Source organism: Thalassophryne amazonica, chromosome 6, assembly GCF_902500255.1.
Source record: "Thalassophryne amazonica chromosome 6, fThaAma1.1, whole genome shotgun sequence".
Taxonomy (NCBI): Eukaryota; Metazoa; Chordata; class Actinopteri; order Batrachoidiformes; family Batrachoididae; genus Thalassophryne; species Thalassophryne amazonica.
The window spans coordinates 20,957,569-20,971,380 of record NC_047108.1 but is presented as its reverse complement, the minus strand read 5'-3'; the positions used below and the strand labels follow the sequence as shown (position 1 = coordinate 20,971,380).

Here is a 13,812-nt window from a genome sequence, read left to right as displayed (position 1 = left end):
AAGTTCATCACAATATTTATTGGTTGTGATTCAGCAAACTAACCTTTTCATCAAAGTCCAAAGTCCGGATCAGCATCTCCTGCAGGGTTCTGAGGACTTTGATACACAACTTTTCCTCTGAGGACATCAAAGCTTTAGTGTGCTGAATCAGCCTGTACACACACACACACACACACACACACACACACACACACACACACACACACACACACACACACACACACACACACACAGTTCCCGTTACCCTTCCTGTGTCACAGTGTGTCTGTTGTACTTAAACACTATGAATCCTGTTTGTGTGTGTTGTGGTACCGTGGTGTTTAGGGTCTGTACCCAACCTACTTGGAGATGAAGCCTCCGGACTCGCAGCGCTGTCGGGTGTCCGTCCCCTCCATGAACAGCAGCTCAGGCCGGTGGAGGACGTCCACCAGAACGGACAGCTCGGCGTTGACCAGCGGCTTGAGACGTTCCTCCAGAGTGTTGATGATGTCCTGACACACACGGACACAGTCAGGTCCGTGTACATTTAGACACAGTCTTGGTTACTTTAGCGCCAACTGTTGGTCCTCCATCTTGACCCAAACGTACTGCATGGCTGCCTTCTGATCTACTTCCTGTCCGGCTGTTATTACCCCTCATTTGATTGACAATCAACAGACAAAGAACCTGGATTGGACCTGTTGTCTTCCTCTGGTCTATGAATTCAGTGAGTACTGTCTGAGTACTTCAGCATGCCAGCATGAGTGGGTTTGCATTTGTTTGGACATACCTGTAATTTCTCGATGATGTTCTTGTAGTCCCATGGGTTGCCTGGCGTGCTGGGCCGGGATGAGCGCATGCTGGATTTGAAGTTTGGGTTGGATCGGGACATCAGGTTCAGTGCAGTACTGGACAATATGGAGCTGATCTGAGCCTCCAGCTCCAGAGGGAGAGGGACGGTGCGGGTTTTAGCTAAAAACACGGCAAACATTTGAAGACTGTTGAGTCTGTAGCACTGTAACTAAGCGTACAGAAGTCTGTGTAATGAGCATGATACGTTTTTAACAGCTGCTTAGCATGCTAACAATCTGACTCAAGTAGACATCAGACATCAGAACTGCTCAACATCTAAAATACAACTCTACATGTTAGCATGCTAGCATGATAAATGGTTAGCATGTCCTGCTCCATCTTCATATCAAACAGTACAAATGACTATTTGTTTATAGGTTGGTTGTCTAACCACAAATGATCTGATCACGTCTCAGGTGTTACTGCGTTTTTGAGAAAAACCTGCTGTATTAATTCCTTGTTATTATGTTCTCCTTTTATTCTGAAACATATGTTCCTTGTGTGTTTCATCTGCTTTACTCCTCCTCACATGCACACTCGTTTCCCCGGTTACTGAATCGTGCACTATCTGCAAACAGTATGCCAGTCCAGGATCCAGGATCCCATGTACCCCATGTTTGATCTCATGTTGTTGAACTTTGCGTTCCCCTCCTGTTTCCTGATGTTTTGCTAGCCGTTGTTGGACTCTGCTACATGCTGTTTGTGACTCTGCTTTATTTTCATATGGACACTTTAGCCATGCGGACTGCCTTTGTTGAGTACTCAGACCGATCAGGTGTTTGACTGGATTACTCGCTTGCAAACGCCCTCCAGAGCACTTTTGCAAACGGGTTTGTTGATTACCTGTTCATCGTCAATACTGTGAAGAAAGACTTTCAGTGTTACCCACCACTATTCTTCACTGCATTGGGGTTTCCAGGCATGGACTTCCCTTGAAAACAACCTACTAAACTACTCAGTGTAGTTGCTGCTCTGCCCCTCAAGACACCAACTCACGATCTCCGGCATGAGAGGCGAATGCTCTGTCCAGTTGGCTAAAACCTTGGCTCTGGCCTAAGTGGCCAGAATATCCTTTGGCTGTCGGGGGAGTGCCTCCTGCTGTCCTGCATCACATCAGCAGGTACAAGATCTAATTATAGTGCATCCAGAAAGTATTCACAGCGTTTCACTTTCTTAGTGTTAGAAAAGTTAATGTTGTTAAAGCTCTGTAAACTATATTTATCATTATAGTTATCTTAGTAATTGATTGAACAATGCCATGGAAGAGGAAGTGTACAAAGGGCACAGATAAGATTAATGAGGCGTTCATCAGTGCATGATGAGCAAGAAGGAAAGGACTATTTGTCTGACTGTCTTATGCTCTATGATGAGGCGAGGCAATATTTCATCAATGTATGATGAACGATCGATCGGGAAAAGACTTTGAGACTGAAGGTCTTATACTATCAAATGTTTTCATTGATGGACTTTGTAACACCTTGGGACTGTATATAAGTGGCATGATTTATTTTGTCTTCAGACCTACACTCTGTATGACATCTACTTTTAAAGCTTTAAATGAAGAAAGAGCTTAGTAACTGAAACCTGTTTTCCCTGGTGTCTCATTTGTTGTCTGTGTCAGTGTTTTTAGGTAATTTTCCAAACACTTGGTATTTTTTTATCTTTAATAAATTTCCAAATATCTAAAAAAAAAAACACTTTTTCATTTTGTCATAGGGTGTTGTGTGTAGAATTTTGAGGGAAAAAAAATCCATTTTGGAATAAGGGTGTAACATAACAAAATGTGGAAAAAGTGAAGCACTGTGAATGATATGTGGCTCAGAAAAGACCTTCAATCATCAAAACACCTGTCCACCGGTGGATGCTGAGAACCCGAGTGGACAAAGCTGGTGTGTTTTACCCGTCATAGCCAGAGTCTTGATGCAAGTCTCCACCTGGACCCGGTGCTGCTGCTGCAGCCACGGACAGTCCAGCAGTCTGATGCTGGACTGCAGCAGATGGGTCATGATGGTGTGATGAGTCTGAGACAATTAGAGAGAAAGAGAAGTGAGACAGAAGAAGCTAAAGCACTCTGTCTGTCTGACTTTATACGATGTTACCTGTAAAGATGTGCTGTTTTCAGAGAATGGTGAGCTGAAGAAGGCGTTAATGGTGTCAAATACCACGCTGATGATGTATTTCTCCAAGACTGGGTCAGAAAGCCGCTTTTCTCTTTTGTTACAAACCTGCAAACATCATCAACCCACCAGAAAAAAACAGCAGCAGTTGATTCAAGGAATCTGGAGGAATTTCAGTGCGTAACGGGCACAAGCCTCAGCTGAACACTCGTGATCTCCAACTGCCCAGACGGCACTGTATCAAGAACCCTCATTCATCAACAGCTGATATAACCACATGGTCAGTTGTTACTTTGGGAAACCTTTGTCAAACACAACAATACGGGGTTACATTCACAAATATCACTTACAACTTCACTACGAAAAAAAGAAGCCCGATGTTAACCTCATCCAGAAACAGCACTGACATCTCTGGGCTCAGAGACACCTGGGTCAGACCATCACACAGTGGAAACGTGTATTGTGGTCAGATGAATCAGTATTCCACATCGTTTTTGGAAGAAATGAACGCTGTGTGCTCCAGACCAAAAAGGATCCCAACTAGACTGTGATCAGAAATAAGTCCAAAAGCCAGGGTCTGACCTGGTCTGGGTTGTGTCAAAGGTCCTTTCTACTCTGTGATGCAGCATTGAGGCAGGAAAGTACACTGAGATTTTAGAGTAACATACAACCCCAATTCCACTGAAGTTGGGACGTTCTGTAAAATGTAAATTAAGAACAGAATACAATGATTTGCAAATCCTCTTCAAACTATATTCATAATGTTCAAACTGATAAACTTTGTGGTTTTTGTGCAAATATTTGCTCATTTTGAAATGGATGCCTGCAACACATTTCAAAAAAGTTGGGATGGGGCAACAAAGTCAAAGTCAAAGTCAGCTTTATTGTCAATTCTTCACATGTACTAGACATACAAGGAATCAAAATTTCGTTTCTCACCTTCCCTCGGTGATGACAGGACAAGACATTTCGACAATAAGGACAAGTATTTAGTATTTACAGTATAGTGTCTGAGGTAATAGTAAAAGTGGAAAGTGCAGTAGTGCAAACCATTAAGTATTTGTAGCAGCAGCAGATTTTTGTTAAGACACTGTGCAAGTGGTGTGGTGGTGATAAAGTGAAACAGTGCAAGACATTGTCATGGGCAACAGATATTTTATATATATATATATATATATATATATATATATATATATATACACACACACACACACACAGTGAGGAAAATAAGTATTTGAACACCCTGCAATTTTGCAAGTTCTCCCACTTAGAAATCATGGAGGGCTCTGAAATCTTAGGAGCATGTCCACTGTGAGAGACAATCACAATGTATGATTTTTTAATAATTTATTTGTATGTTACTGCTGCATGTAAGTATTTGAACACCTGTGAAAATCAATGTTAATATTTGGTAAAGTAGCCTTTGTTTGCAATTATAGAGGTGAAATGTTTCCTGTAGTTCTCGACCAAGTTTTCACACACTGCAGCAGGGATTTTGGTCCACTCCTCCATACAGATCTTCTCCAAATCTTTCAGGTTTGGAGTTTCAGCTCCCTCCAAAGATCTTCTATTGAGTTCAGATCTGGAGACTGGCCAGGCCACTCCAGGACCTTGAAATGCTTCTTACGGAGCCCCTCCTTAGTTGCCCTGGCTGTGTGTTTGGGGTCATTGTCATGCTGGAAGACCCAGCCATGACCCATCTTCAATACTCTTACTGAGGAAAGGAGGTTGTTTGCCAAAATCTCGCAATACATGATCCCATCCATCCTCCCTTCAATACGGTGCAGTTGTCCTGTCCCCTTTGCAGAAGAGCACCCCCAGAGTATGATGTTTCCACCCCCACGCTTCACGGTTGGGATGGTTTTCTTGGGGTTGTTCTCATCCTCTAAACATGGTAAGTGGAGTAGATTCCAAAAAGCTCCATTTTGGTCTCATCTGACCACATGACCTTCTCCCATGCCTCCTCTGGATCATCCAGATGGTCACTGGTGAACTGCAAATGGGCCTGGACATGTGCTGGCTTGAGCAGGGGGACCTTGCTGCCCTGCAGGATTTTAAACCATGACGGCATCATGTGTTACTAATGTGATCTTTGTGACTGTGGTCCCAGCTCTCTTCAGGTCATTGACCAGGTCCTCCTGTGTAGTTCTGAGCTTTCTCAGAATCATCCTTACCCCACAAAGTGAGATCTTGCATGGAATCCCAGACCGAGGGAGATTGGCAGTCATCTTGTGTTTCTTCCACTTTCTGATAAATAATCATAACAGCTGTTGTCTTCTACCAAGCTGCTTGCCTGTTGTCCTGTAGTCCATCCCAGCCTTGTGCAGGTCTACAGTTTTGTCCTTGGTGTCCTTAGACAGCTCTTTGTTCTTGGGTATGGTGGACACTGGTTGGAGTGTGATTGATTGAGTGTGTGAACAGGTGTCTTTTATACAGGTAACAAGTTCAAACAGGTGCAATTAATAAAGGTAAAGAGTGCAGAATAAGAGGGCTTCTTAAAGACAAATTAACAGGTCTGTGAGAGCCAGAATTCTTGCTGGTTGGTAGGTGTTCAAATACTTATTTGCAGCAGTAACATACAAATAAATTATTAAAAAAAAAAAATCATACATTCTGATTTCCGGATTTTTTGTTTTAGATTATGTCTCTCACAGTGGACATGCACCTAAGATGAAAATTTCAGACCCCTCCATGATTTCTAAGTGGGAGAACTTGCAAAACCGCAGTATATATATATATATATATATATATATATATATATATACACACACGAGGGCTGTCCGTAAAGTATAGGTCCTTTTTATTTTTTTCAAAAACTATATGGATTTCATTCATATGTTTTTACGTCAGACATGCTTGAACCCTCGTGCGCATGCGTGAGTTTTTCCACGCCTGTCGGTGACGTCATTCGCCTGTGAGCACTCCTTGTGGGAGGAGTCGTCCAGCCCCTCGTCGGAATTCCTTTGTCTGAGAAGTTGCTGAGAGACTGGTGCTTTGTTTGATCAAAATTTTTTCTAAACCTGTGAGACACATCGAAGTGGACATGGTTCGAAAAATTAAGCTGGTTTTCAGTGAAAATTTTAACAGCTGATGAGAGATTTTGAGGTGATTCTGTCGCTTTAAGGACTTTTCACGGTGCGAGACGTCGCGCAGCGCTCTCAGGCGCCGTCATCAGCCTGTTTCAAGCTTGAAACCTCCACATTTCAGGCTCTATTGATCCAGGACGTCGTGAGAGAACAGAGACGTTTCAGAAGAAGTCGGTTTCAGCATTTTATCCGGATATTCCACTGTTAAAGGAGATTTTTTTAATGAAAGACGTGCGGACGGGTCCGCGCATCGGGACGCAGCCGACGCGGCGGCACAGGAAAAACACCTCCGTGTTGATAACCATTTGTTAAAATCCAGTTGGCTTTTGATGGCTTTCAGTGGAGTGAGTATATGAGAAATTGTTTATCAGCTGGAGATGTTCCAACTTGTCCTTAAGGCTTCCAGCAGAGGTGTTTTTCCTGTGACGGAGCGTCGCGGCGGCTGCGAGCCGACGCTGCAATCCGCCCGCACGTCTTTCATTAAAAAAAAATCTCCTTTAACAGTGGAATATCCGGATAAAATGCTGAAACCGACTTCTTCTGAAACTTCTCTGTTCTCTCACGACGTCCTGGATCAACAGAGCCTGAAATGTGGAGGTTTTAAGCTTGAAACAGGCTGATGACGCTGCCTGAGAGCGCTGCACGACGTCTCGCACCGTGGGAAGTCCTTAAAGCGACAGAATCACCTCAAAATCTCTCATCAGCTGTTAAAATTTTCACTGAAAACCAGCTTAATTTTTCGAACCATGTCCACTTCGATGTGTCTCACAGGTTTAGAAAAAACTTTGATCAAACAAAGCGCCAGTCTCTCAGCAACTTCTCAGACAAAGGAATTCCGACGAGGGGCTGGACGACTCCTCCCACAAGGAGTGCTCACAGGCGAATGACGTCACCGACAGGCGTGGAAAAACTCACGCATGCGCACGAGGGTTCAAGCATGTCTGACGTAAAAACATATGAATGAAATCCATATAGTTTTTGAAAAAAATAAAAAGGACCTATACTTTACGGACAGACCTCGTGTGTGTATATATATATATATATATATATATATATATATATATATATATATATATTAGCTTCTTGAAAGCCTGGGTGGAGCTGGGGGGAGAGAGTTCAATAATCTTACAGCCTGGTGGATGAAGCTCTTTGTGAGTCTGGTGGTGCGGGACAGGAGGCTCCTGTACCTTTTCCTGGAGGGCAGAGTGCTAAACAGGTTGTGTGCGGGATGGCTTGCACTGCCCACAATTGTGGTTGCTTTGCGGGTGAGGTGGGTGGTGTATATGTCTTGCACAGAGGGGAGTGAGGCACGAATGATCCTTCCAGCTGCATTCACTATGCGCTGCAGGGCTTTCCTGTTGTAGTCAGTGCAGCTTCCGCCCCACACAGTGATGCAGCTGGAGAGGATGCTCTCAATGGTGCCATGGTAGAAAGTGCACATGATGGTTGGGGGAGCACTTGCCCGCTTGAGTTTGCGCAGGAAGTAGAGACGCTGCTGGGCCTTCTTTGCCAGTGATGCAGTGTAATGCATGAAAAAATAGTCCGGCCGTTTAAGAACAATGTTTCTCAATGTTCAATTGCAAGGAATTTAGGGATTCCATCAACTACAGTCCATAATATAATCAGAAGATTCAGAGAATCTGGAGAACTTTCTACATGTAGGCAGCAAGGCCAAAAGCCAACATTGAATGCCTGTGACCTTCGATCTCTCAGGTGGCAATGCATTAAAAACCGACCCCGAGTGCAAACAAGGGAGCAGCTGAAGGGACTTACTATTGTGTAAAGGATCTTACCGTGTGGGCTCAGGAACACTTCAGAAAACCACTGTCAGTTAACACAGTTCGTCACTACATCTACAAGTGCAAGTTAAAACTCAACCATGCAAAGCGAAAGTCATACATCAACAACATCCAGAAATGTAGCCATTTGAAATGGAGCTCATTTGAAATGGACAGACGCAAAGTGGAAAACTGTGCTGTGATCTAATGAGTCCACATTTTAAACAGTTTTTGGAAATCATGGACATTGTGTCCTCTGGACAAAAAAGGAAAAAGAACATCCAGACTGTTACCAGCACAAAGTTCAAAAGCCAGCATCTGTGATGGTATGGGGGTGTGTTAGTGCCTGTGGCATGGGCAACTTACACATCTGTGATGGCACCAACAATTCTGAAAGGTACATCCAGGTTTTGGAGCAACACATGCTGCCATCCAAGCAACGTCTTTTTCAGGGACGTCCCTGCTCATTTCAGCAAGACAATGCCAAGCCACATTCTGCACGTGTTACAACACCGTGGCTTTGTAGTAAGAGTGCAGGTACTAGACTGGCCTGCCTGCAGTCCAGACCTATTGCCCATTAAAAATGTGTGGCACATTATGAAGTACAAAATATGACAACGGAGACCCCGGACTGTTGAACAACTGAAGTCGTACATCAAACGAGAATGGGACAGAATTCCACCTACAAAGCTTCAAAAATTAGTGTCCTCAGTTCCCAAACACTTAGTGAGTGTTGTTAGAAGGAAAGGTGATGTAACACATCAATAAAGTTTATCAGTTTGAACATTAAATATCCTGTCTTTGTGGTGTATTCAACTGAATATAGGTTGAAGAGGATTTTTGGGCATTCAGTGTTGGTTTTTGGCATTGCAGCTTACGTGTAGAAAGTTCTCCAGATTCTCTAAATCTTCTGATTATGTTATGGACTGTAGATGATGGAATCCCTAAATTCCTTGCAATTGAATGTTGAGAAACATTCTTCTTAAACTGTTGGACTATTTTTTCACGGGGCTGTTCACAAAGTGGTGATCGCCGCTTCATCTTTTCTTGTGTACGGCTGAGCCTTTTGGGGATGCTCCTTTTATACCCAGTCATGACACTCACCTTTTTCCAATTAGGTGTTCTATGAGCATTCATTAACTTTCTCAGTCTTTTGTTGTCCCATCCCAACTTTTCTGAAATGTGTTGCAGACAGCTATTTCAAAATGAGCAAATATTTGCACAAAAACAACAAAGTATATCAGATTGAACATTAAATATCTTGTCTTTGTGGTGTATTCAATTGAATACATGAGGACTGATACAAGAGGATTTGCAAATCATTGTATTCCGTTTTTATTTACATTTTTCACAATGTCCCATCTTCATTGGAATTGGGGTTGTATGCTGCCAACAAGATATCTTTTCCAAGGACATCCGTGAATTTTTTGATAAGACAATGAAAAATCATATTCTCCACACATTTGAAAGACGTGGCCGGAGAATAAGAGGGTACAGGTACTGGACTGAAGTCCTGACCTGTCTCCAGTAGAGAATGTGCGGAAAATTTTGAAACAAAAAAATGCAACAATGACCCCGTCCTGTTGGACAACTTAAGATGTGTTTGCAGGAAAAATGGAACAAAATAAGACCTGAAACACGTCATCGCTTGGTGTCGTCAACGTCAAAACAACTTTGAAGTGTTGAGAGAAATAAAGGAATCCTTACAAAGTGGGAAATGCCCAACTGTTTCTGAAAAGTGTTTCAGGGCTGAAATGAAGAAATGGATGACTATGATCAAATGAAATAAAGTTGACGAGAAAAAAACTTGAAAGATTGAACTGGAGTCACGTGACCAAGATGGCAGATTAGTGGAGAAGCTCTGAAACCGTGTGTTACTTAAAAAAAAATAAAAAAAAAACCCTTACCAACTGTCAACATCCTTTAATTATGACACCACACTTGTATGTCAAAGCTTTTGGCTGTGAAACAGTGTGAAATTTTTACTTGCGGATGTGAGTGACTGGCTGGAATGATAAATGCTCCGACTGCACTGGAAAGTAAAGTGACGGAGATAAAACAAGAAGGTATGACCAATTGAGCTCATATCACTGAATCTGCAGTTTGCATTGACAAGATAGAAGAAGCAATCGCAAAAATCAAGCCAGCGTTGGAATCCGCCATTAAGCAAATCACTTTCCTTGAGGCAAAGACAGATGACCGAGAGACAAGACAAATACGCAAGTTGATAATTGAGGATCAACAAGGTAAAAACAAAGACAGGGTTATCATCATATCGGACGGGCTCTAAATATATTATGTGAGAAAGACAATACAAAAGACACAGCAATGCAAACAACAGATGTGTGTCCAGCGATTAGGTAAATCATTCCTCCAATGGAGTTGACTATTGTATACAAATCCTACTGCACAAATTCGAACCAATCACAACATTTCAAAACACTTTAGTCTACAGTGATCAACCAGACAGGGCTGTCTGTCCACTACTCTTCACATTAACAAGAGAGGCTTTGACCATATTTGGAACACATACAGGAACATCAGGAGGAAGAAATCATCAAATTTCTTTATTTGCAGATGATATCATAACTTTCCTGACAGATTTAAGAAATAGTATTCCCTGTTTGACAAGAACAATAAGACTTTGGAGAATTTTCCAGATATAAAACTGATCATTCAGATCAGTATTAATGTGCCTTAATGAGAAAGAGAATAAAATCCCACTATAAACACTCCATTTACAACAAATAATGATTAAATACTTATGTGTTAAAATTACTCCCAAACTCAACAAAATAATTCCAATAAACCCCCTGGTAGATGAAGTCAAGGAAGCATAGTGGGAATACTCATCCCGACATGAGTCCGATCACCATCGTGTCATTTGCAAACCTGATGATGGTGTTTGTGGAGTAACAGGGACACAGTCATGAGTGTGCAGAGTGTACAAGAGTGGACCATACCGTACCAACGTTATTTATAAAGCACCTTAAAACAGCCAGCGCTGACACAAGGGGTGGCACACGACAAACATAATTACAAATTAAAACACAATAAAATAAAAATAAAATGAACCACTAAAATGCAATTTAAAAAAAATTATCGAACTTAGCCTTGTTGGTGTCAAAAGCCAAGGAAGAAAGATATGTTTTTAAACAAACTTTAAAAATGAACAATGAGGGTGCCTCCATAACACCCAGAGGCAAACTGTTCCACAGTTTAGAAGCAATGACAGAGAAAGCCCCGTCCCTGTGGTGTGCTTGTGTCTGGCAACATTCCAGAAACCTGCACTAAATGTCCAAATAAAAAAGGAACCTTCTCTGTTTCTGAGAGTGTCTACAGATTCAGAAATTTTGGAAAGCAGTCATCAAATATCTGTCCCTGTGCTTGGACTCGACCCAGGAGAGTTACTGCTCCATGCTGGATGAGTACAGATGCCCCCTCTATCAAACAGGACAAAGGGACTTCAGAATGTCTCTGTCTGAAAGACTAAGGCTCGGATTGCACAGCCTCTGACGAGGAAATTCATGCAGTTTGGCACAAGGTTCCCAGCCGTTCACTGTCCCCTCACCTCAGTTGCACGGTGGCGCCCATGTTAAACCCCCTCGCCAAATCATCAGGTGGGCACCTCGTACCCCTCACCACGCCGTCTCTCCCACTCAGAACATGAGCAACATGTGAAACAACTTGTGAGGGGATGACACACACTTCTCCTTTTATATGATTGGGGAGGATCAGCGCTGAACACTCCAGTCACCTCCAGCTGGACCGCTCTGCAGCTGGCTGGCACCCACCTCATGCCCACATGCGTGAGCGAGCTGGACACATCCTGCTGGGCGATCTGCACAAACCACATTTAAGTTTAATGCTCCTGGTCACGCACACCCTTGTGCACACCATGCAGAACAGACAATGTCAGCACTCTGGCTTCAAGTCCAGACTTAAGACTCACTTATTTTCCCGTATGGCTAGCATACTGGCAGAGTATGTTACTATGTTTTTTACTCTTAAATTCATTTTATTAGGAAAAGGAGTGGGCCACAGCCTCAAATTCACCTGAAGTCTGGGTGTTTTAGTGAAGCTTAGGGCTAGTGGCTGGCAATCACCTTAGTATTTCTTCTGCTTTTCTTGTTGCTTAATGCTGACAAATTATACTGTATTTGTTGTCTTTCTGATGCCTGATTCTGTTCTTTTCTCTCTGTTTGAGGTGCGGCTGTGGTGGGCATTTTCTTCTGCAAGCCTCCCGCCTTGTGCACCAGGATGAACTCCAAAAATCTCCCAAAATTTCCTGTATAATTTCCTGTATTGTAAAATGTGTTGGTAGGCCCAAGCAGAGGGTCACCCCTTTAAGTCTGGTCTGCTTGAGGTTTCTTCCTCAAATCATCAGAGGGAGTTTTTTCCTTCTCACTGTCACCTGTGTTCTTGCTCTGGGGGTTGGTAATGGTAGACCTTACTTGTGTGAAGCGCCTTGAGGCAACTTTGTTGTGATTTGGCGCTATATAAATGAAATAAATTGCTAAATTGAAATTCATTCTTTTATTTAATTCTTTATTGGAGTTCTTCCAAAGGATCACAATGGCCGTGTGTCCTGTCTTCCTTTTCCTGACACACACGCTGGGCTGCACAAACAGATTTTTCTGAGCAAAGCCATGGAAATTAAGTTTCACACTGCTGAGTTTCTGTGGCCCAATTGTTCATTTCAATTTCTTTTGTAATGTAATAACAAACAAAAGCCAATAAAAATAATGGAGAAAAGACAAAAAAAAAAACATGAAAAATTTTTTGGTTCATTCTGTCTGCAATGAGCCTTTTCTGATTTGGGTCGTAGAACACTGACTTCATGGAATAAAATGTGACAATGCTGAAATGTCCAAAAGTGATCTCGTCATCTTTTATGACATTCATATAACTCCCTTAAGGGGCAGGGGGGCAAGCTGACTGTCAGCCAAGGGCAGCCTACTGTCACTTTAGTTTTACACTAGTTACTCTAGTTTTACATGTGTGAAAGTGGGTCAAAGTCATGGAACTGGGCTGGCTCCAGCTGTGGTGATCAGCTGGACCGCAGTGATCCAGACCCTGCTGTGGGCATACAGAGGGCTCCGGTGGATTATATGGACCTTTTGGAGATGTTCTAAGGAACACAACTGTCAGCTGACTTCATTGAAACCAACTGTGTTCCACTTCATGGGTGCATGATCTTTACCACTTGATTGTCTGGACAGTCGGTGATTGTGACCACCGGACTCTTCTTTCTTTGTTGTGCTTTGTTTTATTTTGTGATCGGTAGTGTAGCCAAAGCTGATGGCTGATTTGGCACATTCCTGACACATCTGGAGTTGTTTCAAGCATGTAATCAATCTTTCATTTCTGAATGGAACAAAATGTCCTTTTGTCCTTGTCCTTAGGGGTGATGTCCATGTCCCATGTTAGGATTTTGCCTTTTTCTGTTTGTCTTGTGAGCCTTAAGGCCCTGTCACACCTTCATCACTGCGTATGCTGACCGTAAGAAAAATGCTAGCGTATGTCTAATAAAGTATACACCTGTCACACGGTGACACTTTAACCAGCATGTGCTGACAGTCCAGTTTCCACCGAATGGCTCGGGTTGGTACTGCATGGTGTGATACGTGTCAGAACAGTTAAGTCTGGCATGGTTAGCCTTTCCATCAAAGGCAGAACCCTTTTGTGTGGCAGGTGGAACACGTAAATATTGACAAGCACACTATCCATCATGTGTACGGTGTTGCATGGTGTCTCCGCTCCACATGGAGGCAAAACAGAGTAATTTTAACTTTTTTTTTTTTGTCGATCATAAAATTTATTTTCATCGTGTGCAGACTGAATCGACTGATGCCTGTGATAAACACTGAGACGTTAATGAATAAGGTGCTGTGGTGCAAAGTGGTGGCTGAGACGCACACCCGAAGCAGAAAAACACAGAGGGACTTGTTTCTCCATGACAAGGAATTAAAGTATTTTCAGACGTCATTTTCCAAAATC

General features: G+C 42.7%; 1 protein-coding gene across 1 annotated transcript in view; it reads right to left on the bottom strand.

Annotated features, from left to right (window-relative positions):
• The window catches only part of itpr3 (inositol 1,4,5-trisphosphate receptor, type 3), a 230,263-nt gene that overhangs the window by 49,270 nt on the left and 167,181 nt on the right, over window positions 1–13,812 (bottom strand). The window contains exons 33-37 of the mRNA XM_034171879.1: window positions 2,931–3,056; window positions 2,732–2,852; window positions 770–951; window positions 343–491; window positions 44–152 (exon numbers count right to left, since the gene is read on the bottom strand). Of these exons, the coding sequence (XP_034027770.1) occupies window positions 44–152; window positions 343–491; window positions 770–951; window positions 2,732–2,852; window positions 2,931–3,056 (687 nt within the window). The remainder of the gene's footprint in view (window positions 1–43; window positions 153–342; window positions 492–769; window positions 952–2,731; window positions 2,853–2,930; window positions 3,057–13,812) is intronic.